Below are 22,740 nucleotides of genomic sequence, written 5' to 3' on the forward strand. Positions count from 1 at the left end.
AAAAAAGTGGATGTATAATTTAAAAGTTAGGGAATAAGAAAAGTGACTGAAGAAGTATTTGGTGCAAAACCAGGTTCGAAGAACTGAAGGACAATGAGAAAGTCACAAGCTAAATTTAGCCGAATGAGCTCTCCACGCTTGCAGAACAGACTACTACCTGGGCACAGCAATTGTAGACACATTTGAATCAAGTAATTTATATGGTTAAATAGAATACAACTAGAGATGCAAAATGGGGTCGGGGAAGGAGGAAAAGGTTTGCAACATGATCTCAATTTGTCATTGAAATGATGAACTTTGATCTAAGCCCCCTCGATTCGATTGTTTAAAAATCACTCCCGCCTATTACTCAGTAAATGCAATGCATATTCATTTTATATTTTCCTGGAGGTTCAGAGTCTGACAGTATAAAATCTAACTCTATTTAGCGAAGGGTACCAGCAACCTAAACTATTCAGGCCACAGTGCTGTTCCTAAGTGTACTCAGATTCCACTTTGCAACGTAATCCATTCAGGCCTCAATTCTGCTAAACACACCTGAGTCAAAAACTGAAGGCACTTACGTGACCAATCAAAGACTAAACAGTGCAGTGTTATCCAAATCGCGTGTGTGCGGTTGCTAATTATACAGTCTAATCTGCACAGCTCTGCAGAACTAGGGTGAACACCAACACTTAGATGCAGCCACACATCAATACAGTTCCAGTGAAATCTGAGTCTAGGTCCCATCACTACTTATACAGTTCCAGTTAAATCTTTAAAAAATTTAAATCACACTCAAGCAGCCATGTTTTGTCTACTAGATCATCATTTAACACAGGATTTCTCAGTTAAGTGAATAAATATTTCAACAGACACCAATAGGTTTTGACATTGCTTTTAATTACAAAAGTGCTAGTCTTCTATGGACTTTTTACTTTGCATTTGGAGACCTTTGGCCAACCAGACTGAGGAACTCAGGCGAGTGTATTGTAATGCAAAGCTCACAATACACAGGAAAAACAAGTTATGACAGGATACATAGAAAAAAAATCAATGAGACATTTTATATCAAATGGCAAAGAAAATGGAGGGGAAATTTACAGTATTCATATATTCAGCATGTTTGAAATCAGATCTCTCAGACAGGCTGAAAACTTAACAATGCAAAGTCCCATAAAACAAAACAGGGCAACGGAACAAGGCTTCAGGGTCCAAACAGGATACTTTGAGACATGTCCAACACTTGTACTCCTCTGACAGTTACCAAACACGCTATTTGTTTGCCACAGCTGAAAGCTGATCCCGGATTCGACCGAGTCCATCCAACATTGTATCCAATTTTTCTTTATTTAGTTCAAGTGACACGGTGGAAATGATGGGTCCATCGCGGCAGACACTGGCATCGTCCTGAATCTGAGAGGACAGACACAACACCGTTAGAAAAAGCACACGCAGCTTTGCCAACAAGCTCAGATGGCTGCGACATCAGGGGTTATTACATTTTAATTTCAACTTTAGTCACACAAAGCACAAGAGTGCATTTTAACCAAGTGACCTTTCTATAGTTTAGCTGAATCCCAACAAACATATAACTATCTTTCCAACAGACTGCACAATTGCATCAGTTTCATAAACTAGAAGATCAAGACTGATCAATTTGCCAACCACTCAGCGATTTAGTCTGCACTAACTTGCTGCAGTCCCTACCTGATACCAGTTAGCAGTGTTACTCAAATCACATGTGAGGTTGCTAATGATACAATATATTCTGTACAGCTCTGCAGAGCTAGGGTGAACACCAAATGATGATGCAGTCGCACATCATACAGTTTCAATGAAATCCAAGTCTAGGTCCCATCACTACTTATACAGTACCAGTTAAATCTTTAAAAAATCTAAATCACACATCAGTAAGCAGCCATGTTTTGTCTACTATAATCACTGAACACAAGATTTCCTGATAAACAACAGCAGTTATTCATCTATAAATTCACAGCCTTGAGATAAAATGGGGATAACCAGGGAATAATTTATGCTTTAATTGGGATTCTATCCAATGGGAAATGAGAAAGGGTATGCTCTACTAGCATTCTGTTCACTGGGAGCAGACAGGAAGGTTTCTTCCATTGGGATTCAGGTATGGTTATTTAATGTTGACTGCATCTGACCTAGTGATAGCAACACATTCCTACCCCATATTGCATCCTAAATAATCTCATGGTCCCATAACATTGAAACTCTTATTTGACAACCGTATGTTGGTGTATTTTAAGTCCCGAGGCAACATAGTCAACCTGTCTTAATTAGGCAGCTGCAGCTGTCCAGTATGAGTGTCGGCAAAGACAAGAGTGAATTTCAACATAGCTACAAAAATAACATTCTATACATGTCTAACGCAGAACAAGAAAAATTACTGGGCATTAGATTTCCTGATAAACAACAGCAATTATTTCTCTATAAATTCACAGAGATTGGCTCGGAGCCAATAATCTTGCATTAAAGCCACCACGTATCAAGGACAAGGAGTGTTCTTTCTCCAAGGACAAAAATCACGTCCCTATAATGAATAAAACTATTAACAAATTCTACACTCCTTGAATTCTATTTTAAAATATTCAGTGCACCCATGCATTAGCAGACCTTTCTCATTGCAATTTCCAAAGGAATCAGATATTCATTCATTTGTATCGATATTTACAGCAACAAAAAAGGTTGAACTGAGAAATATTTTCTAAACCATTGCCATGGATCAACATTTTCTACAAGAAAACATTGAAAGATAAAAGGCTGTTCCATCAGATCAGGAAAATTTAATTTACCGCAAATGCCAGCCAACCCAAGGACAGCTTCTGCATCGCCTCTCCCACCTCTCAATCTTGAATTAGACAAATCTCCAGAATCCTCCATTCTACAACGGTTGCCTTCCTTTTCATGGTACTTCCACGATGCCATCAGCTCAGGACCATCAGGTCCAACACAGCAGTTAATCGTATCTTTTTTTCTCTCTTCTCCGGCAGATGCTGACTCCAATGTTGGGATACAGTCCCATGGGCACCGGCCACCCTTCAGTACATCACCTAAATGGCCACTGTTCACGTGTGAGCTTCGGCAGTGAGTGGCGGCAGGATATTGGACCATGGAAAGTGTCAGAGCCAAGCCTAATGCAATTTTCACCCAATGTCCACGCTTTCCAGCAAGGGTCACTGGATAGCAATCAAGAGTAGGAATTATGGCTGATTTGTCCCTTCCCTGGACCTGAAGGGGGCCGAGGTAAATTTGTAGAACCCCCAAAAATCATAGGTGTGCCGGCTTTCTTGCACTGCTTAATTTCAGCCCCATCTACCCTGTCCAGCCCTCTCAGAATCTTATACGTTTTCATAAGATCACCTCTCATTCTTCTAAACTCCAATGGGTATAGGCCCAACTTTTCTTCGTAAGACAACCCCTTCATCTAAGGAATCAACTTCGTGCAGCTTCTCTGAACTGCCTCCAATGCAAGTATATCCCTCCTTAAGTGAGATTCATCCCCCAGTACCCACCTACCTTCCACGTACAGTTATACTGACCAGGCTCAGGAACCCATCCTTTTGAATCCTTACAGCAAATAAACTATAATACCCAGCAGCGTTGAACCCACTTCCCTCCATTGGTCTCCAACTACCACCGTCAATAACTACTTTCTGGCGACAAGCAGATAACCAAGTTCCTTATCCGGACCAAAATCTGTCCACTATTCCTACAGGACTCAACATTCTTTTAATAGCCAGGCTTCACACGCCTGATAATTATCCAAAGACCCTTGCTGGAAAGTATACAATGTCCTGCGTGGATAAATAGCCTGTCAACATTATCTCAACTTACTCATGACGAACAGAATCAGACTCTGCAAGCGCCTTTGAAACTATATCCCTGAACATCTCGCACTTTTAGGAGAGAAAAAGAAAAAAACCTTAGGGACGAAAGCGAGGGAGGAAGCAGGCAGAGATGACTAGTGAAATATTTAAGGATACGACCATGCTCAATTACAACATTGTGCAACCCCCAACCCAGCACAGACCAGAGATTGAACCCACAAATCAGTATGCCCAGTGCTTTTACCCATTCTTAGCGGCATATGAGGCAACTCGTGTTTCCACTGCAAGATATTTGATTCTGATCAGAGTATTACCTTCTTACATCAAGCAGATTACTCGACTTGTCTGAAATTGTTTCTGCAACAAAAGGCATTTTTACATGGACAGGTCGTTAGTCTGAGTCACAACCCCCTACCAGAACGGTCTTCAGTCTGGCTCCATACAGCTCTCAGGGTCATAGGAGCATGTAAGTCTTCCTGCCACATCACATCACTAGGGAAGGCCTTACCAACTGGTACATTGGGGAAGCCAGCATTTTCTCATCTCTATGATCTCAATTCTGTTCTTAAACTGGCATCCATTCTGTCCTTTTTGTAACAAAAAACAAATGCACCAACCGACACAGTTGATATAACTCAGAATTCTTCCTGTATCTACTCCTCCTCGCGCAACAGTGGAGATCTTTCTAATCTGAGGACTTACTTGAAGTTTGTTAATTGAGCACTCAATCTCGAATTAAATAATATACTTGTATCCAAGTTACCCATTTCTCTCAGCGTTTTAAAAACTGGAATACATCGTTTCTCAATCTTAAATTCTGTTTCGTCCTATTTGCCCATCATCCAAAATTACTTGCATTTTCAAGAAACTATTCATGTATGATGCTCATCTAGAGGGGTCGAGACAGAGTAGATAGAAAGAAACTGTGCCAATTGTCAGAAATGTCAAGAAGCAGAGGACACAGATTTAAGGTGACTGGCAGAAGAACCAAAGGCAATATGAGGGAAAAAAAATGTTTACGCAGCGAGTGATTAGGATCTGGAATGCACTGCCTGAAAGGGTGGCGGAGGCAGACTCAATCATGGCTTTCAAAAGGGAATTGGATAAGTACCTGAAGGGAAAAAATTTGCAGGGCTACAGGGAAAGGGCAGGGGAGTGGGACTAGCTGAAGTGCTCTTGCACGGGCTCAACGGGCCAAATTACCTCCTTCTGTGCTGTAATCATTCTCTGATTCTAGCTGCAGTGGCACAAGAGAAAGAGGTATCTCAAATGTTGTTCCATTCTGGCTGCCATCTTGTGTGTAATTGACTTGTCGGATTTTCTTGTTCCTAAAGTATCAGTTTTGCAGATATCTAAAATTGCTCCTTGTAAAACGGTTGCCCCAGTTATGGTACATAGGAGAAGATTGGTACACAGTACAGTTAGAATACAGTTAGGTGGCAAACAGAGTCACGTGGTGCTACCAGTACTGGATAGAAAGATCAAATTAGCACAATCTAAACTGTGCCCTATAAGATATTGGGATGAGCCCGATTGACATTGGCTAACTAGCCTAATCACAGCATTGAAGCGGTTTCTGAAAAATGTTTTATGAAAGATATTGATTTCTCCGCATTCCCAAAATATTACGAGCATAAATCACACAGTAATTAATACCTTCATCTGGAGCAGGCATGTGGGCACTGCCATTCTGTTGACGTTATCAGAGGAGGTTTTGATATCCACTCTCCAGTCCATGTCAATGAGATGGGGCAAGGAAACTAGGGGAGAGAAAGAACAGTCTAAGAGCACTGGTTAAGGAACCAGCATTATTAAGGCATTGGTAACTACTGCAAAAAAAATCATCATCTTAAGAATCTCATCACACTAACAGAATATGGACTGAAGCAAAAAGCAGTTTTCCTTACTTTGGTTTGCAAGCACTTCATTCCTCCAGGCACCTCTGAAATAGACATTTGGAATTAATTTTCAGAGAATGAAACCCCCCATGTAACCTCGTGATCTGAGAGCGCAGCATTTCAGACCATCACAACACTTAAACAGACACAATGGCACATCATTTTAACAAAGATCATTTTCTTTCAGATGGGTAGCCTTGCAGTTCCTGCACACAGATACACGCCAAATCTCGTGATCCTGCATGGGTATATCTAGACTCTGTCCCAACTCTCACAAATGTTCACAATGAGACAAGTATCCAATTTGATGCTTAAATACCACTCATAGCAGATGAAACAACTTTCCAAATCCCTGTAACCGCTCTTCAACCTACAACAACAACTTGCATTTATAGAGTGCACTTAATATAGTAAAATGTACAAAGGCGCTTCACAAGATCGTTAACAAAATGAGCCATATAACGAGATAGTAGGACAGGTGACCAAAAGATTGATCAAAGAGGAAGGTTTTAAGGAGCGTATAAAAGGAGAGGTAGGGGGCAGGTAGGTTTAGGGAGGGAATTCCAAAGCTTAGGGCCTAGGTAGCTGTATCCATGGACGCTAATGGTGGAGCAATTAAAATAAGGGATGCGCAAGAGGCCAAGATTTGGAGGAATGCAGATATCTCGGAAGGTTGTAGAGCTGGAGCATGATACAGATATAGGGAGGGTTGAGGTCATGGAGGGATTTGAGAACAAGAATGAGAATTTTAAAATCGAGGCATTGCTACACCTGGAGCCAAAGCGAGCACAGGGGTGATGGGCGAACAGGGACATGGTGAGAGTTAGAACATGGGCAATAGTTTTGGATGGCTTCATGTTTACAGAGGGAACGAGGAGAGAGGCCGACCAGGAGAGCACTGGATTAGTCAAGTCTAGAGGTAGTAAATGGAGCTAATTATTACCCGTGAAGATACAGGAAGTGAAAGTTGCACCTATCTGGATTGATATTAAGAAGCACAGACTTTCTTGCCAGTTTGAAGTCTCAACATCCCTTAACAATGCTTACTTAAACAGATTAATGATCCCTCCGGTCTCCATATGTTAACTGTTCATGTTAATTTAACAGCTCATTATTCAAACTAAATGTCAAACCTCAAAAGCAATTTATCGGGGATCTGATATTACATTCTCCCCAGACAATACAAGAAAGAACTTGCATTTACTGTCTGGTATCACTTTAGCTTTGTTACATTTGCAGGTGCTGACAAACGATTGTTTCCATTTTTGAATGCCTCTGACTTTTTAAAATCACGTTATACTCACAAATCCCCCACTCCGGATGCACAAGTAAGAAACATTTAGCAAGGAAAAACACAAAACTCAAGCAAATTACACCAGAGGAGAATTTCGACTGACTATCGATTTCAATATTGATTCAGTTTGAATCAAGAGGTGAGATTTCGACTCCCAAGTATAGCAGAGCAGACGGCAACACTGAATGAGAGGAGAAATGAAAAAAAAACACTTACACGTTTTCAAGAACTATTTTAGTTAACAGATTTTTCAGGTTTTGATGGAAGTTCTCAGGAAAGAGTGGGAGAATCTCTTCGGGCGAAGTCAGTCCTCGGAATACTACTTGTCGTGTGAAACTGTGAAGGGAGCTGATCAACTGTGGGGAATAAGGAATTGGGATAGAAATGAAGCTTTTCTGCTTCGTTAAAAAAAAAATCAGTATTTTTCTCTAGTGGGTATGAACTGAAAATTTCACACATGAGGTATGGGCAAAGTTCTCCGTACTGCACATGAACAATCTACTTCAGTTCTATTGTCCCAGGAGGTTTTTCTGTTTTGCAAACCAGGCATTCTTGTAGTCTTGACATTTTTTGAAAAATTCATTCACAGGATTTGGGTGTCGCTGGCAAAGCCAGCATTTATTGCCCATCCCTAATTTCCCTTGGGAAGTAGTGGTGAGCTGCCTTCTTGAACCGCTGCAATCGGTGTGGTGAAGGTGTTAGGGAGGGAGTTCCAGGATTTTGACCCAGTGACGATGAAGGAACGATGATATACTTCCAAGTAAGGATTAGTTGTGGCAATGCATCTCATAGATGGTACGCACTGCACCACAGCGGTGGTGGAGGAAATGAATGTTTAAGGTGATGGATAGGGTGCCAATCAATCGGGCTGCTTTGGCCTGGATGGGGTCAAGGTTCTTGAGTGTTGTTGGAGCTGCACTCATCCAGGCAAGGGGAAAGTATTCCATCACCCTCCTGGCTTATGCCTTGTAGATGGTGGAAAGGCTTTGGGGAGTCAGGAGGTGAATCCCCAGCTTCTAACCTGCTCTTGTAGCCACAGTATTTAAGTTTCTGGTCAATGGTGACCCCCAGGATGCTGATGGTGGGGGATTTGATGATGGTAATGCCATTGAATATCAAGATGAGGTGAATAGACTCTCTTGTTGGAGATAGTCATTGCCTGGCACTTGTGCAACACGAATGTTACTTGCCACTAATCAGTCCAAGCCTGAATGTTATCACGGACTACTTCATTATCTGAGGAGTTGCGAATGGAACTGAACACTGTGCAATCATCAGCGAAATCCTCACTTCTGACCTTATGATGGAGGGAAGGTCATTGATAAAGCAGCTGGAGATGGTTGGGCCTAGGACATTGCCCTGAGGTAGTGATGCCCTGAGGCTGAGATGATTGGTCTCCCAACAACCATAACTTTGTGCTAAGTATGACTCCAGCTAGTGGAGGGTTTCCCACTGATTACTGTTGACTTCAATTTTATTAGGGGCCCTTGATGCCACTCAGTCAAATGCTGCCTTGAAGTCAAGAGGAGTCACTTTCGCCTCAACCTCTGGAATTCAGCTCTTTTGTCCCTGTTTGGACCAAGGCTGTAATGAGGTCTGGAGCCAAGTGGTCCTGGCGGACCCAAACTGGGCATCAGTGAACAGGTTATTGGTGAGTAAGTGCCGCTTGATATTATTGCAAATGACCCTTCCATCTCTGCTAATGATTGAGAGTAGGCTGATGAAGCGGTAATTCGCCGGATTAGATTTGTCCTGCTTTTTGTACACAGGACATACCTGGGCAATTTTTCACTTTGTCGGGTAGATGTCAGTGTTGTAGCTGTAATGGAACAGCTTGGCTAGAGGCACGTCTAGTTCTAGAGCACAAGACTTCAGCACAACAGCCAGGATGTTGTCAGGGCCCATAGCCTTTGCTGTATTCAATGCGCTCAGCCATTTCTTGATCACGTGGAGTGAATCAAATTGGCTGAAGATTGGCTTCTTTGATGGGGGGGACCTCAGGAAGAGGCCAAGTTGGATCATCCACTCAGCACTTCTGGCTGAAGATGTCAGTCGGGAGCAGCGTCGGAGGTGCGTGGAGAGGTGTGAGTTCCGGGGTCGGTGAGAGGCCTATAAAGGCCCAACGGGGCGGCAGTCGGGAGCAGCGTCGAGGAGGTGCGTGGAAAGGCGTGAGTTCTGGGGTCGGCGAGAGGCCTATAAAAGGCTAGCCGGTGCAGCTACAGGGAGAAGGCAAAAAAGTAGAAAGAAACAGAAAGGTGACGTCACAGCCAAGGGGGTAAGTGATTGGCTGGTGATTGGCGAGTAGTTTTTCTTTTTTCTCTTCTATAACAGTGAGTAAACTTTAGCATTGTTGTTGCTCATCAAAGGGTTAAGTCATGGCAGGACAGCTCGGTCACGTGTTATGTTTCTCCTGTACCATGTGGGAACTCAGGGACGACACCAGTGTTCCTGACGACTACGTGTGCAGGAAGTGTATCCGCCTCCAGCTCCTGACGGACAGCGTTGCAGAGTTGAAGCTGAGGGTGGATTCACTCTGGAGCATCCACGATGCTGAGAATGATGTGAGTAGCACGTGTAGCGAGTTGGTCGTACCTCAGGGAAAGGGTCCACAGCCAGATAGGGAATGGAAGACCAGCAGGAAGAGCAGTGCAAGGAAGGTAGTGCAGGGGTCCCCTGTGGTCATCCCCCTGCAAAACAGATACACTGCTTTGGGTACTGTTGGGGAGGATGACTCATCAGGGGAGGGCAGCAGCAGCCAAATTCATAGCACCGTGGCTGGCTCTGTTGCACAGGAGGGCAGGAAAAAGAGTGGGAGAGCGATAGTGATAGGGGATTCAATTGTAAGGGGAATAGATAGGCGTTTCTGCGGCCGCAACCGAGACTCCAGGATGGTATGTTGCCTCCCTGGTGCAAGGGTCAAGGATGTCTCGGAGCGGGTGCAGGACATTCTAAAAAGGGAGGGAGAACAGCCAGTTGTCGTGGTGCACATTGGTACCAATGACATAGGTAAAAATAGGGATGAGGTCCTACGAAACGAATTTAAGGAGCTAGGAGCTAAATTAAAAAGTAGGACCTCAAAAGTAGTAATCTCGGGATTGCTACCAATGCCACGTGCTAGTCAGAGTAGGAATCGCAGGATAGCGCAGATGAATTCGTGGCTTGAGCAGTGATGCAGCAGGGAGGGATTCAAATTCCTGCGGCATTGGAACCAGTTCTGGGGGAGGTGGGACCAGTACAAAGCGGACGGTCTGCACCTGGGCAGGACCGGAACCAATGTCCAAGGGGGAGTGTTTGCTAGTGCTGTTGGGGAGGAGTTAAACTAATATGGCAGGGGGTGGGAACCAATGCAGGGAGACAGAGGGAAACAAAAAGGAGGCAAAAGCAAAAGATAGAAAGGAGATGAGGAAAAGTGGAGGGCAGAGAAACCCAAGGCAAAGAACAAAAAGGGCCACTGTACAGCAAAATCCTAAAAGGACAAAGGGTGTTAAAAAAACAAGCCTGAAGGCTTTGTGTCTTAATGCAAGGAGTATCTGTAATAAGGTGGATGAATTAACTGTGCAAATAGATGTTAACAAATATGATGTGATTGGGATTACAGAGACGTGGCTCCAGGATGATCAGGGCTGGGAACTCAACATCCAGGGGTATTCAACATTCAGTAAAGATTGAATAAAAGGGAAAGGAGGTGGGGTAGCATTGCTGGTTAAGGAGGAGATTAATGCAATAGTTAGGAAGGACATTAGCTTCGATGATGTGGAATCTATATGGGTAGAGCTGCAGAACACCAAAGGGCAAAAAACGTTAGTGGGAGTTGTGTACAGACCTCCAAACAGTCGTAGTGATGTTGGGGACGGCATCAAACAGGAAATTAGGGGTGCATGCAATAAAGGTGCAGCAGTTATAATGGGTGACTTTAATATGCACATAGATTGGGTTAACCAAACTGGAAGCAATACGGTGAAGGAGGATTTCCTGGAGTGCATAAGGGATGGTTTTCTAGACCAATATGTCGAGGAACCAACGAGGGGGGAGGCCATCTTAGACTGGGTGTTGTGTAATGAGAGGGGATTAATTAGCAATTAGGGAAGAGTGACCATAATATGGTGGAATTCTGCATTAGGATGGAGAATGACATAGTTAATTCAGAGACCATGGTCCAGAACTTAAAGAAGGGTAACTTTGAAGGTATGAGGCGTGAATTGGCTAGGATAGATTGGCGAATGATACTTAAGGGGTTGACTGTGGATGGGCAATGGCAGACATTTAGAGACCGCATGGATGAACTACAACAATTGTACATTCCTGTCTGGCGTAAAAATAAAAAAGGGAAGGTGGCTCAACTGTGGCTATCAAGGGAAATCAGGGATAGTATAAAAGCCAAGGAAGTGGCATACAAATTGGCCAGAAATAGCAGCGAACCCGGGGACTGGGAGAAATTTAGAACTCAGCAGAGGAGGACAAAGGGTTTGAATAGGGCAGGGAAAATGGAGTACGAGAAGCAGCTTGCAGGGAACATTAAGACAGATTGCAAAAGTTTCTAGAGATATGTAAAGAGAAAAAGGTTAGTAAAGACAAACGTAGGTCCCCTGCAGTCAGAATCAGGGGAAGTCATAACGGGGAACAAAGAAATGGCGGACCAATTGAACAAGTACTTTGGTTCGGTATTCACTGAGGAGGACACAAACAACCTTCCGGATATAAAAGGGGTCAGAGGGTCTTGTAAGGAGGAGGAACTGAGGGAAATCCTTGTTAGTCGGGAAATTGTGTTGGGGAAATTGATGGGATTGAAGGCCGATAAATCCCCAGGGCCTGATGGACTGCATCCCAGAGTACTTAAGGAGGTGGCCTTGGAACTAGTGGATGCATTGACAGTCATTTTCCAACATTCCATTGACTCTGGATCAGTTCCTATCGAGTGGAGGGTAGCCAATGTAACCCCACTTTTTAAAAAAGGAGGGAGAGAGAAAACAGGGAATTATAGACCGGTCAGCCTGACATCGGTAGTGGGTAAAATGATGGAATCAATTATTAAGGATGTCATAGCAGCGCATTTGGAAAGAGGTGACATGATAGGTCCAAGTCAGCATGGATTTGTGAAAGGGAAATCATGCTTGACAAATGTTCTGGAAATTTTTTGAGGATGTTTCCAGTAGAGAACCAGTTGATGTGGTATATTTGGACTTTCAGAAGGCTTTCGACAAGGTCTAACACAAGAGATTAATGTGCAAAGTTAAAGCACATGGGATTGGGGGTAGTGTGCTGACATGGATTGAGAACTGGTTGTCAGACAGGAAGCAAAGAGTAGGAGTAAATGGGCACTTTTCAGAATGGCAGGCAGTGACTAGTGGGGTACCGCAAGGTTCTGTGCTGGGGCCCCAGCTGTTTACACTGTACATTAATGATTTAGACGAGGGGATTAAATGTAGTATCTCCAAATTTGCGGATGACACTAAGTTGGGTGGCAGTGTGAGCTGCGAGGAGGATGCTATGAGGCTGCAGAGCGACTTGGATAGGTTAGGTGAGTGGGCAAATGCATGGCAGATGAAGTATAATGTGGATAAATGTGAGGTTATCCACTTTGGTGGTAAAAACAGAGAGACAGACTATTATCTGAATGGTGACAGATTAGGAAAAGGGGAGGTGCAACGAGACCTGGGTGTCATGGTACATCAGTCATTGAAGGTTGGCATGCAGGTACAGCAGGCGGTTAAGAAAGCAAATGGCATGTTGGCCTTCATAGCGAGGGGATTTGAGTACAGGGGCAGGGAGGTGTTGCTACAATTGTACAGGGCCTTGGTGAGGCCACACCTGGAGTATTGTGTACAGTTTTGGTCTCCTAACCTGAGGAAGGACATTCTTGCTATTGAGGGAGTGCAGCGAAGGTTCACCGGACTGATTCCCGGGATGGCGGGACTGACCTATCAAGAAAGACTGGATCAACTGGGCTTGTATTCACTGGAGTTCAGAAGAATGAGAGGGGACCTCATAGAAACGTTTAAAATTCTGATGGGTTTAGACAGGTTAGATGCAGGAAGAATGTTCCCAATGTTGGGGAAGTCCAGAACCAGGGGTCACAGTCTAAGGATAAGGGGTAAGCTATTTAGGACCGAGATGAGGAGAAACTTCTTCACCCAGAGTGTGGTGAACCTGTGGAATTCTCTACCACAGAAAGTTGTTGAGGCCAATTCACTAAATATATTCAAAAAGGAGTTAGATGAAGTCCTTACTACCAGGGGGATCAAGGGGTATGGCGAGAAAGCAGGAATGGGGTACTGAAGTTGCATGTTCAGCCATGAACTCATTGAATGGCGGTGCAGGCTAGAAGGGCCGAATGGCCTACTCCTGCACCTATTTTCTGTGTTTCTATGGTTGCAAACGCTTCAGTATTGTCTTTTGTACTCACATGCTGGGCTCGACCATTATTGAGAATGGACATGTTCATGGAGCTTCCTCCTCCCATTACTTGTTGAATTGTGCACCACCATAGTCTGCAGAGCTTTGATCTGATCCGTTGGTTGTGGGATCGCTTAGCTCCGTCTATAGCATGCTGCCTTCGCAGCTTTGTGCTGTGGATCACATCCAATCGGACTGAGAATTCCTGCTACCAGGATAAGCTAGGCTGCGTAAATTTCCTGCCTCCAGAGTACATAAGACCCACAGTCAAAAACCTTAGATCTGCACAAATCCCAACAGTATCTGCTGCTGTGGATGTTGGGAATCTGCCCCATAATTTAAACACTTGCAGCCCTACTATACTGTGGAACTGCTACCACAAACATGTTACAGAATTCATTTACAGCCATGGGAGGGACCTTCTTCTCTTTATTCTGTGGAGGATTTGAACTTGCGTTCCAGGAGTAAAGGGGCTACATTTTCTGTAAAAAGCTGAGACACTCTCTTTAAACCATTTTTGTTCTTTGAAGTCCAAGAGGTGCAGACGTTAGTGTATCTGGTACACAACTGGCTTAGCCATCCATTTCCACAACTGGCTGGACAACATCAAACTCTACCCAGGTCTCTCCTCTCTGCCAAAACTGCCCACTCTAGCATCCTGAAGAGTAAAGCTTTTTTCTTCCACGACCAACTGTCTCCTTAAACACTTCTCTCCCACACTATCTTCACTTTCATCTCCAACAACAAATGTGGGAAGCTCATGGACTTCCTTGAGAACATCTGTTCAGTTGCCTCTGCTGCTTCCCCTCATTCCCAATGAAGCCAATTTTCCCCTCAGGATCCCTCCAACCCTAACCCTTAACCCCCTACTTTTCAGTCTCTCTCCCATTCTTCTTTCATGTCCTTACAAACTCATCTCATCCTGGAGACCCACCTCCTGCTCCCTTGACTCCATTCCCACGAATCTCCTGACAACTCAACTTCTCTTCCTGGCTCCTGTGCTGGCTGAAATTTGAAGTGGTTCCCTTTCTTCATGCACTGTCAAAATTATCAGCCCTTCTTAAAAAGAACAGTTTTGACACCTTTTCTTGCAAACTCACATCCATCTCCAACCTTTTGTTTGGGGTCCCAACATACTGCTCCACAATATCACTCCATTCTCAATTCACATTTGTTTCTAAATTTACAAAAAAGCATTGATTTACTTTTTAGATGCAGATATATATATTAAATGCATAATTATCATACTCAAGTTTTCTCTTACCTGCTTCGCCTCCTCGGGGGTCACTGATAAGCTGCTGACAGCGCTGTCAATCAACCTGACTGAGTTAGTCACCGAAGAGGAAAAGCATTGCTGACATAAATGCCTCACCACATCCTTTGAGGGAGCCTGAAAAACGGAAATCCAAGCTCGTGATCAACAGCACCCTGCATTTATGTAAAGAGCCTTTAACACAGGTCGCAGACTCCCGCAGGTATATATTGGGACGAGGTGATGTGGATGAGTGCAAGGATTTTAAACTCGATGCACTGGGGACAGAGAGCCAGTGTAGGTCCACGAGGGCAGGGTCAATGGGCAAGTGGAACTTGGTGTCGGGCAAGATACATGTGGCAGATTAATGGACATGTTAGAATCTGTGTAGAGTGGTGATCAGGAGGCTGGCGAGTAGGCACTGGAGAACTCAGTCTGGAGGTAATGATAATGTGCTTCGACAGCAATAGGGACGGAGAACGAGGTAGAGGTGAGAAGCGTTGCGAAAGTGGAAGTAACTTGTCTTAGGGATACATAGTTCGTGCAGTTCAAAACTCAACTCTAGGTCAAACAGGTTTCACATACTGAGGTTACAAAGAGTCTGGTTCCACTTGAGCAAGTAGCCTGGGAAGAGGATGGAGATAATGGCATGGGAACGGAGCTTTGGTAGGGTCTGAATAAAATGGCTTTGAGGAAATTCTGGCTCATCCACAGTAGTCTGACAGACTGGGGCATTGTGAGATCTATGGAACAGGTAGAACTGGGTGTTATCAGAATACATGTGGAGAATTATTCTGTACTACCAATGTCACTGAGAGGCAGCATACAGATCAAGAGATGGGGAGGTAACGGATTGATCCATGAGTAGCTCAAGAAGAAGCTACTGAGATAGAGTGGCTGCATTGAAACGCTGGGAGTGGAACCAAGGAAGGGCAGTCCCATGGAGCTGGACCACATAGGAGCAGCAAGGGTAAAGACATGGTCAGCCATGTCAAACAACACTGGAGGTCAAGGCAGACTGTAAGGGGAAAGGTGCCATTGTAACAGCCAGTACATATTGTTGGTGACTTTGAGAGGGCAGTTTTGGTTCTGTGAGCAGGGCAGAAAATGGGCTGCAGAGCTTCAAAGAGGAAGTTGTAGGAGAGGTGGGAAAAGAGTTGAGGCAATTGCACATTGAAGAATCTTTGAAAGGGGAGGTTAGATGCAAGGCTGTAACTGGAGAGGGTAGATCAGTCAAGGAGGAGCGAACCTCCAATAGGAGAGTTGGATCCCCTATATAGATGCAACTCACAATGCAATAAAATATCTGATTTCTCACTAAGGGAAATGCACTTACATGGAACCTCCATTTGAATTATTTAGTTAGAATATACTGTAATATAGAATAAATGTCATTTTGTGAGACAATTATGTTTTACAGGAAAGTGGGACAAGGGTCCTAGTTGCTCTCAGAAGTGAAAAATTAAATATACTTGATTTCAAGTTAAAGAACACAAGTGCTTTCAAAAGAGCTTCCCAAGTCCTGAAATTCACAAGGCTTAAATGCTACTGTCCAATGTGTCAACAACATTGTGCACAAAAACTAAGGTCTCGCATGACGTGAATGTAATTTGGGAGACTGAGTGACTGTACTTCCTTTATTTCACTGGGAACTGTGCAGCAAAGGCAATCAGTGCTACAAAAGACTGTTGGGAGCCTTGCCAACGGAAGGTTTTATTTAGAAAAAGCAACGAGATTCTGTAAATCTTTTCATTTGAATAGAGCTGGGGTCATTCGTCCAGAGACACATGAATCAATGAAATTGCAGTCCTTCAAAAAGAACATGTAAATTAGGTAGAAAGTACATTCCGCAGTCATCACAATACCATTTTAAAAGATCTATATTACAATAGAACTGTGGAATGACCTTCCAAATAGACCAGGAGAGGCAAAATCTTGGAATTATTTAAGAAATAACCGTATAGAAAGGACTTCAATTTATATCGCGCCTTTCATTCTCAGGACATTCCAAAGCGCTTCACAGCCAATGAAGTACTATTGCAGTGTAGTCAGTACTGCAATACAAGCAAATATGGCAGCCAATATGCACACAGCAAGGTCCCACAAAACAGCAATTAGATAAATGACTGGATAGTCAATTTTTAATGGTGTTGGTTGAGGAATAAATGTTGGCCAGGACACACAGAATTTCCCTGTGCTTCTTCGAATAGTGCCATGGGATCTTTTATATCCACCCAAGAGAGCACACAGGGCCTCAATTTAATGTTTCATCTGAAAGATGGCACCTCGGACAGTGTGGCATTCTCTCAGTACTATACTGAAGGCTTAAGTCTTTGGAGTGCAGTTTAAACCCACAACCTTCTGACTCAGAAGCGTTGTATTGCTACTGCACCAAGGCTGACAAAGAAGCTACAATGTAAGAAATGCTAGGATATCTCTGGATGGAGTTGGGTTAAATGGCCTTTCCCAGCCAAATTATCATGAGACTTTAATTGAACAGACACTGGTTTCTTGCAGAAAGACATATACTGCAAGATCTTTAACTCAAATAACCCGCAAACTCTTCAAGTTGAAATTTTTTTTAAGAGACACAGAAACAAGTTTTAAAGGAGCATCACCTTCAAGAATTTGACAATCCTTTTCCATCTGCTTGTTAGCATGAAGCAATGATGCAAGTCAAAACAAAATGCATCGACATAACAAATTTAGAAATTTAGAAATTGCCATTCATGTCTCTCCCCCAAAAAAAGTTTTGGGAAGACAGCACCATTTAAAAGTATAGTGAGTCTCCTCCCTACACAGAAGTTTACAGCACATGAGCCCAGACTCTACTAGAGCAATCCAAAACTATAAGAAACATAAGAAATAGGAGCAGGAGTAGGCCACCTGGCCCCTCAAGCCTGCTCCGCCATTTAATAAGATCATGGCTGATCTGATCATGGACTCAGCTCCATTTCCCTGCCCACTCCCCATGGCCCTTTAATCCCTTATTGCTCAAAAATCTGTCTATCTCCGCCTTAACTATATTCAATGACCCAGCCTCCACAGCTCTCTGGGGCTGAGAACTCCATGGATTTACAACCGTCCTCATCTCAGTTATTCTGAAACTATGTCCCTAGTTTTAGTTTCCCCTATGAGTGGAAATATCCCCTCTGCATCCACCCTTGTCGAGCCACCTCATTATCTTACATGTTTCGATAAGATCACCTCTCATTCGTCTGAACTCCAATGTGTATAGGCCCAACCTACTCAACCTATCTTCATAAGTCAACCCCCTCATCTCCAGAATCAACCTAGTGAACCTTCTCTGAACAGCCTCCAATGCAAGTATATCCTTTCTTTAAATACGGAGACCAAAACTGTACACAGTACTCTAGGTGTGGCCTCACCAATACCTTGTGCAGTTGGAGCAGGATTTCTCTGCGTTTATACTCTATCCTCCTTACAATAAAGGCCAATATTCCATTTGCCTTCCTGATTACCTGCTGTACCTGCATACTAACTTTTTATGTTTCATGCAAAAGGACCCCCAGGTCCCTCTGTTCTGCAGCATTTTGCAATTTTTCTTCATTTAAATTATAATTTGCTTTTTTATTTTTTCTGCCAAAGTGAATAACCTCACATTTTCCCACATTATACTCCATCTGCCAAACTTTTGCCCACTCATATATCCCTTTGCAGATTATTTGTGTCCTCTTCACAATTTGCTTTCCCACCCATCTTTGTATCATCAGCAAACTTGGCTACATTACGCTCAGTCCCTTCATCCAAGTCATTAATATAGATTGTAAATAGTTGTGCCCTCAGCACCGATCCCTGCGGCACCCCTGTAGTCACTGTTTGCCAACCGGAAAATGACCCATTTATCCCAATTCTCTGTTAGTTAGCCAATTCTCTATCCATGGGCTTGTATTCACTGGAGTTCAGAAGAATGAGAGGGGACCTCATAGAAACATTTAAAATTCTGACGGGGTTAGACAGGTTAGATGCAGGAAGAATGTTCCCAATGTTGGGGAAGTCCAGAACCAGAGGTCACAGTCTAAGGATAAGGGGTAAGCCATTTAGGACCGAGATGCGGAGGAACTTCTTCACCCAGAGAGTGGTGAACCTGTGGAATTCTCTACCACAGAAAGTTGTTGAGGCCAATTCACTAAATATATTCAAAAAGGAGTTAGATGAGGTCCTTACTACTAGGGGGATCAAGGGCTATGGCGAGAAAGCAGGAATGGGGTACTGAAGTTGAATGTTCAGCCATGAACTCATTGAATGGCGGTGCAGGCTAGAAGGGCCGAATGGCCTACTCCTGCACCTATTTTCTATGTTTCTATGACCCCCAACCCTGTGAACTTTTATCTTGTGCAGTAACCTTTTATGTGGCACCTTATCAAATGCCTTCTGGAAATCCAAATACACATCCAATGGTTCCCCCCTTATGCACCCTGCTCGTTACATCCTCAAAGAACTCCAGCAAATTCATCAAACATGATTTCCCTTTCATAAAACCATGCTGACTCTGCTTGATTGAATTTTGCTTTTCTAAATGTCCTGCTACTGCTTCCTTAATAATGGACTCCAGCATTTTCCCAACGACAGCTATTAGGCTAACTGGTCTATAGTTTCCTGTTTTTTGTCTGCCTCCTTTTTTTTAAAAATAGGAGCATTACATTTGCGGTTTTCCAATCCACTGGGACCACTCCAGAATCCAGGGAATTTTGGCACATTACAACCAATGCATCCACTATCTCTGCAGCCATTTCTTTTAAGACTCTAGGATGTAAGCCATCAGGTCCAGGGGACTTGTCCGCCTTTCGTCCCATTATTTTACCGAGTATTACTTATTTAGTGATAATGATTGTATTAAGTTCCTCCCTCTCTATAGCCCCTTGATTATCCACTATTGGGATGTTTTTAGTGTCTTCTACCGTGAAGACCAATACAAAATATTTGTTCAACATCTCTGCCATTTCCCTGTTCTCCATTATTAATTCCACAGTCTCATCCTCTAGAGGACCAATACTTACTTTAGCCACTCTTTTCCTTTTCATGTACCTGTAGAAACACTAACTATCTGTTTTTATATTTCGTGCTAGTTTACTTTCATAATCTATCTTCCCCGTCAATCATTTTTTTTTTTTTTTAAAGTCATTCTTTGCTGGCTTTTAAAAGTTTCCCAATCCTCTGGCCTCCCACTAGTTTTGGCCACATTGTATGCCCTTGTTTTCAACTTGATACCATCCCTTATTTTCTTAGTTAGCCAGGGATGGTTATCACTTCTCTTACAGTCTTTCCTTCTCATTGGGATATATTTTTACTGCAAATTATGAAATATCTCCTTAAATGTCTGCCACTGCTCATCAACCGTCCCATACTTTAATCTATTTTCCCAGTTCACTTTAGCCAACTCTGCCCTCATACCTTTGTAGTCTCCTTTATTTAAACTTAAGACCCTGGTTTGAGAACCAACTTTCTCATCCTCCAACTGAATTTGAAATTCAACCATGTTATGGTCAGTCATTCCTAGTGGATCCTTTACTAAGAGATCATTTATTAATCCTGTCTCATTACACAGTACCAGATCTAAGATAGCCTGCTCCCTGGTTGGTTCCGTAACATACTGTTCAAGAACCCTACCCTGGATACACTCTATGAACTCTTCCTCAAGGCTACCCTGGTCAATTTTTGTCCAATCCACATGCTCACTGCCCTGCTCTCATCCAATAGCCCTGTATTTTATGTTTCAAATGTTTAGCTATTCTTTTAAAAGATGCAATGCTCTCTGCTTCAACCACTTCCTATGCCAAACTTCAACTCATTGTGTAAACAGATTTCCCTTAACGGCTTCTCCTCACTCAGTGGCAATTTTAAATTGATGGCCCTTCATCACCGACTCCCCAACCAGGGCAAATAGTATTTTCCTTATTCACCCGTCACAATTTCGTTGCAAGTCTTGGATATTTTAAGCTGTTCCCACAATTTCACTGCAAACATTCAACATTAATGTTCTGCACTATGTTCTCTTCTGTGCTTCAACTGTATTTTTTTTAGAAACTGGTGTATAAAATGTGGCGATATCATTCGAGGAACGTCTCAGTAAAATATATCATCATCGGCCCAACCTCCTGTGGACTGCACATGTCCAAATGTTTGGTGGGAGGCTCACTCGCCTTGATTCGGAAGTACGCCGTGTGACAATGGATTTAGGTGCCAACAATAAACCCGGCTGTATCCCTGTATTGAAGTGGTGTGTTGCCGGTGTCACTCTCAACCCACCCCATTCGAAGCTCAAATACAGTAGGGCTGATCGCAGCGTTACCCCAACACACCAATAAATGTACACACTGGGGGTAGGCGGGCCGAGAACAGGTAGGCCAAGCCCGAATCTCTCCGTCCTGCCTGCGCACGGCGCTCCCTCCCTTCTCCTCTCCTTCCCCTCCATCACCTTCAACAGCAGCTGCAAAGGGACAACCTCCTGAGCCGCCGCCATCTTCCCCGCCTGACCTGACCACTGCCCGCACAATGCGCAGGCGCCGCGCAGGGCAGTCTGGGACCTGTAGTCCTACGGGAGCCGCAAAGGGCGGCCCGCGACCGCGTTCGCTCTGCTGCTTCCCAACAGTGGCTGGCATGTCACTGCAGGCACTGGGTTTTACCTCACACCACTGAGCGTGTCTCCCTCAGTCTGAAGGGCACTTTACCTCTGGGTTATCACCAACAACAACTTGTATTTATATAGCGCCTTTAACGGAGTAAAAACGTCCCAAGGCGCTTCACAGGAGCGTTACAAGACAAAATATTTGACACCGAGCCACACAAGGACAAATTAGGGCAGATGATCAAAAGCTTGGTCAAAGAGTTCGGTTTTCAGGAGCGTCTTTTTCTTATTCGTTCCGCGATGTGGGCGTCACTGTCAAGGCCAGCATTTATTGCCCATCCCTAATTGCCCTTGAGAAGGTGGTGGTGAGCTGCCGTCTTGAACCGCTGCAGTCCGAATGGTGAAGGTATTCCCACAGTGCTATTAGGGAGGGAGTTCCTGGATTTTGACCCAGTGACGATGAAGGAGCGGCGATATACTTCCAAGTCAGGATGGTGTGTGACTTGGAGGGGAACTTGTAGGTGATGATATTCCCATGCGCCTGCTCTTGTCCTTCTAGACGGTAGAGGTTGCGGGTTTGGCAGGTGCTGTCGAAAAAGCCTTGATGAGTTGCTGCAGTGCAACTTGTCGAGGGTACACACTGCAGCCATGGTGCGCCGGTGGTGGAGGGAGTTAATGTTTAAGGTGGTGGCTGGCCTGCTTTGTCCTGGATGGTGTCAAGCTTCTTGAATATTATTGGAGCTGCACTCATCCAGGTAAGTGTAGAATATTCTATCACACTCTGACTTGTGCCTTGTAGATGGTGGAAAGGCTTTGGGAGTCAGGAGGTGAGATTCTTGCTGCAAAATATTCAGCCCCTGACCTGCTCTTGTTGCCACAGTATTTATGTAGTTGGCCCAGTTAAATTTCTGGTCAATAGCGACTCCCAGGATGTTTATGTTGGGGCATTTGGCAATGGTAATGCCATTGAATGTCAAGGAATGGTGGCACGATGCTCTTTTTTTGGAGATAGTCATTGCCTGGCACATGTGCAAATGTTACTTGCCATTTATCAGCCCAAGCCTGAATGCTGTCCAGGTCTTGCTGCATGTGGGCACGGACTGCTTCATTATCTGAGGAGTTACAAATGGCACTGAACACTGTGCAATCATCAGCGAACATCCCCACTTCTGACCTTATGATGGAGGGAAGGTCATTGATGAAGCAGTTGAACATAGTTGGGCATAGGACACTGCCCTGAGGAACTCCTGCAGCGATATCCTGAGTCTGGGATGATTGACCTCCAACAACCATAGCCATCTTCCTTTGTGATAGATATGACTTCAGCCAGTGGAGAGATTTCACCCTGATTCCCATTGCCTTCAGTTTTACTGGGGCTCCTTGGTGCCACACTTGGTCAAATGCTGCCTTGATGCCAAGGACAGTCACTCTCACCTCACCTCTGGAATTAATCTCTTTTGCCCATGTTTGGACCAAGG

The 22,740-nt window shown here is 43.9% G+C and overlaps 1 protein-coding gene across 1 annotated transcript; it reads right to left on the reverse strand.

Moving 5' to 3' along the window:
- Positions 1-861: 861 nt before the first annotated feature.
- On the reverse strand, positions 862-21,182 carry commd9 (COMM domain containing 9). The gene is made up of 6 exons (XM_070899347.1): positions 21,113-21,182; positions 14,686-14,811; positions 7,245-7,384; positions 5,744-5,778; positions 5,493-5,596; positions 862-1,395 (listed from the first exon to the last, which is right to left on the reverse strand). The coding sequence occupies exons 1-6, from the start codon at positions 21,155-21,157 to the stop codon at positions 1,255-1,257; spliced, it is 591 nt and encodes a 196-aa protein (XP_070755448.1). The 5' UTR covers positions 21,158-21,182; the 3' UTR covers positions 862-1,254.
- Positions 21,183-22,740: the final 1,558 nt, after the last annotated feature.

Source organism: Pristiophorus japonicus, chromosome 14, assembly GCF_044704955.1.
Source record: "Pristiophorus japonicus isolate sPriJap1 chromosome 14, sPriJap1.hap1, whole genome shotgun sequence".
Lineage (NCBI taxonomy): Eukaryota > Metazoa > Chordata > Chondrichthyes > Pristiophoridae > Pristiophorus > Pristiophorus japonicus.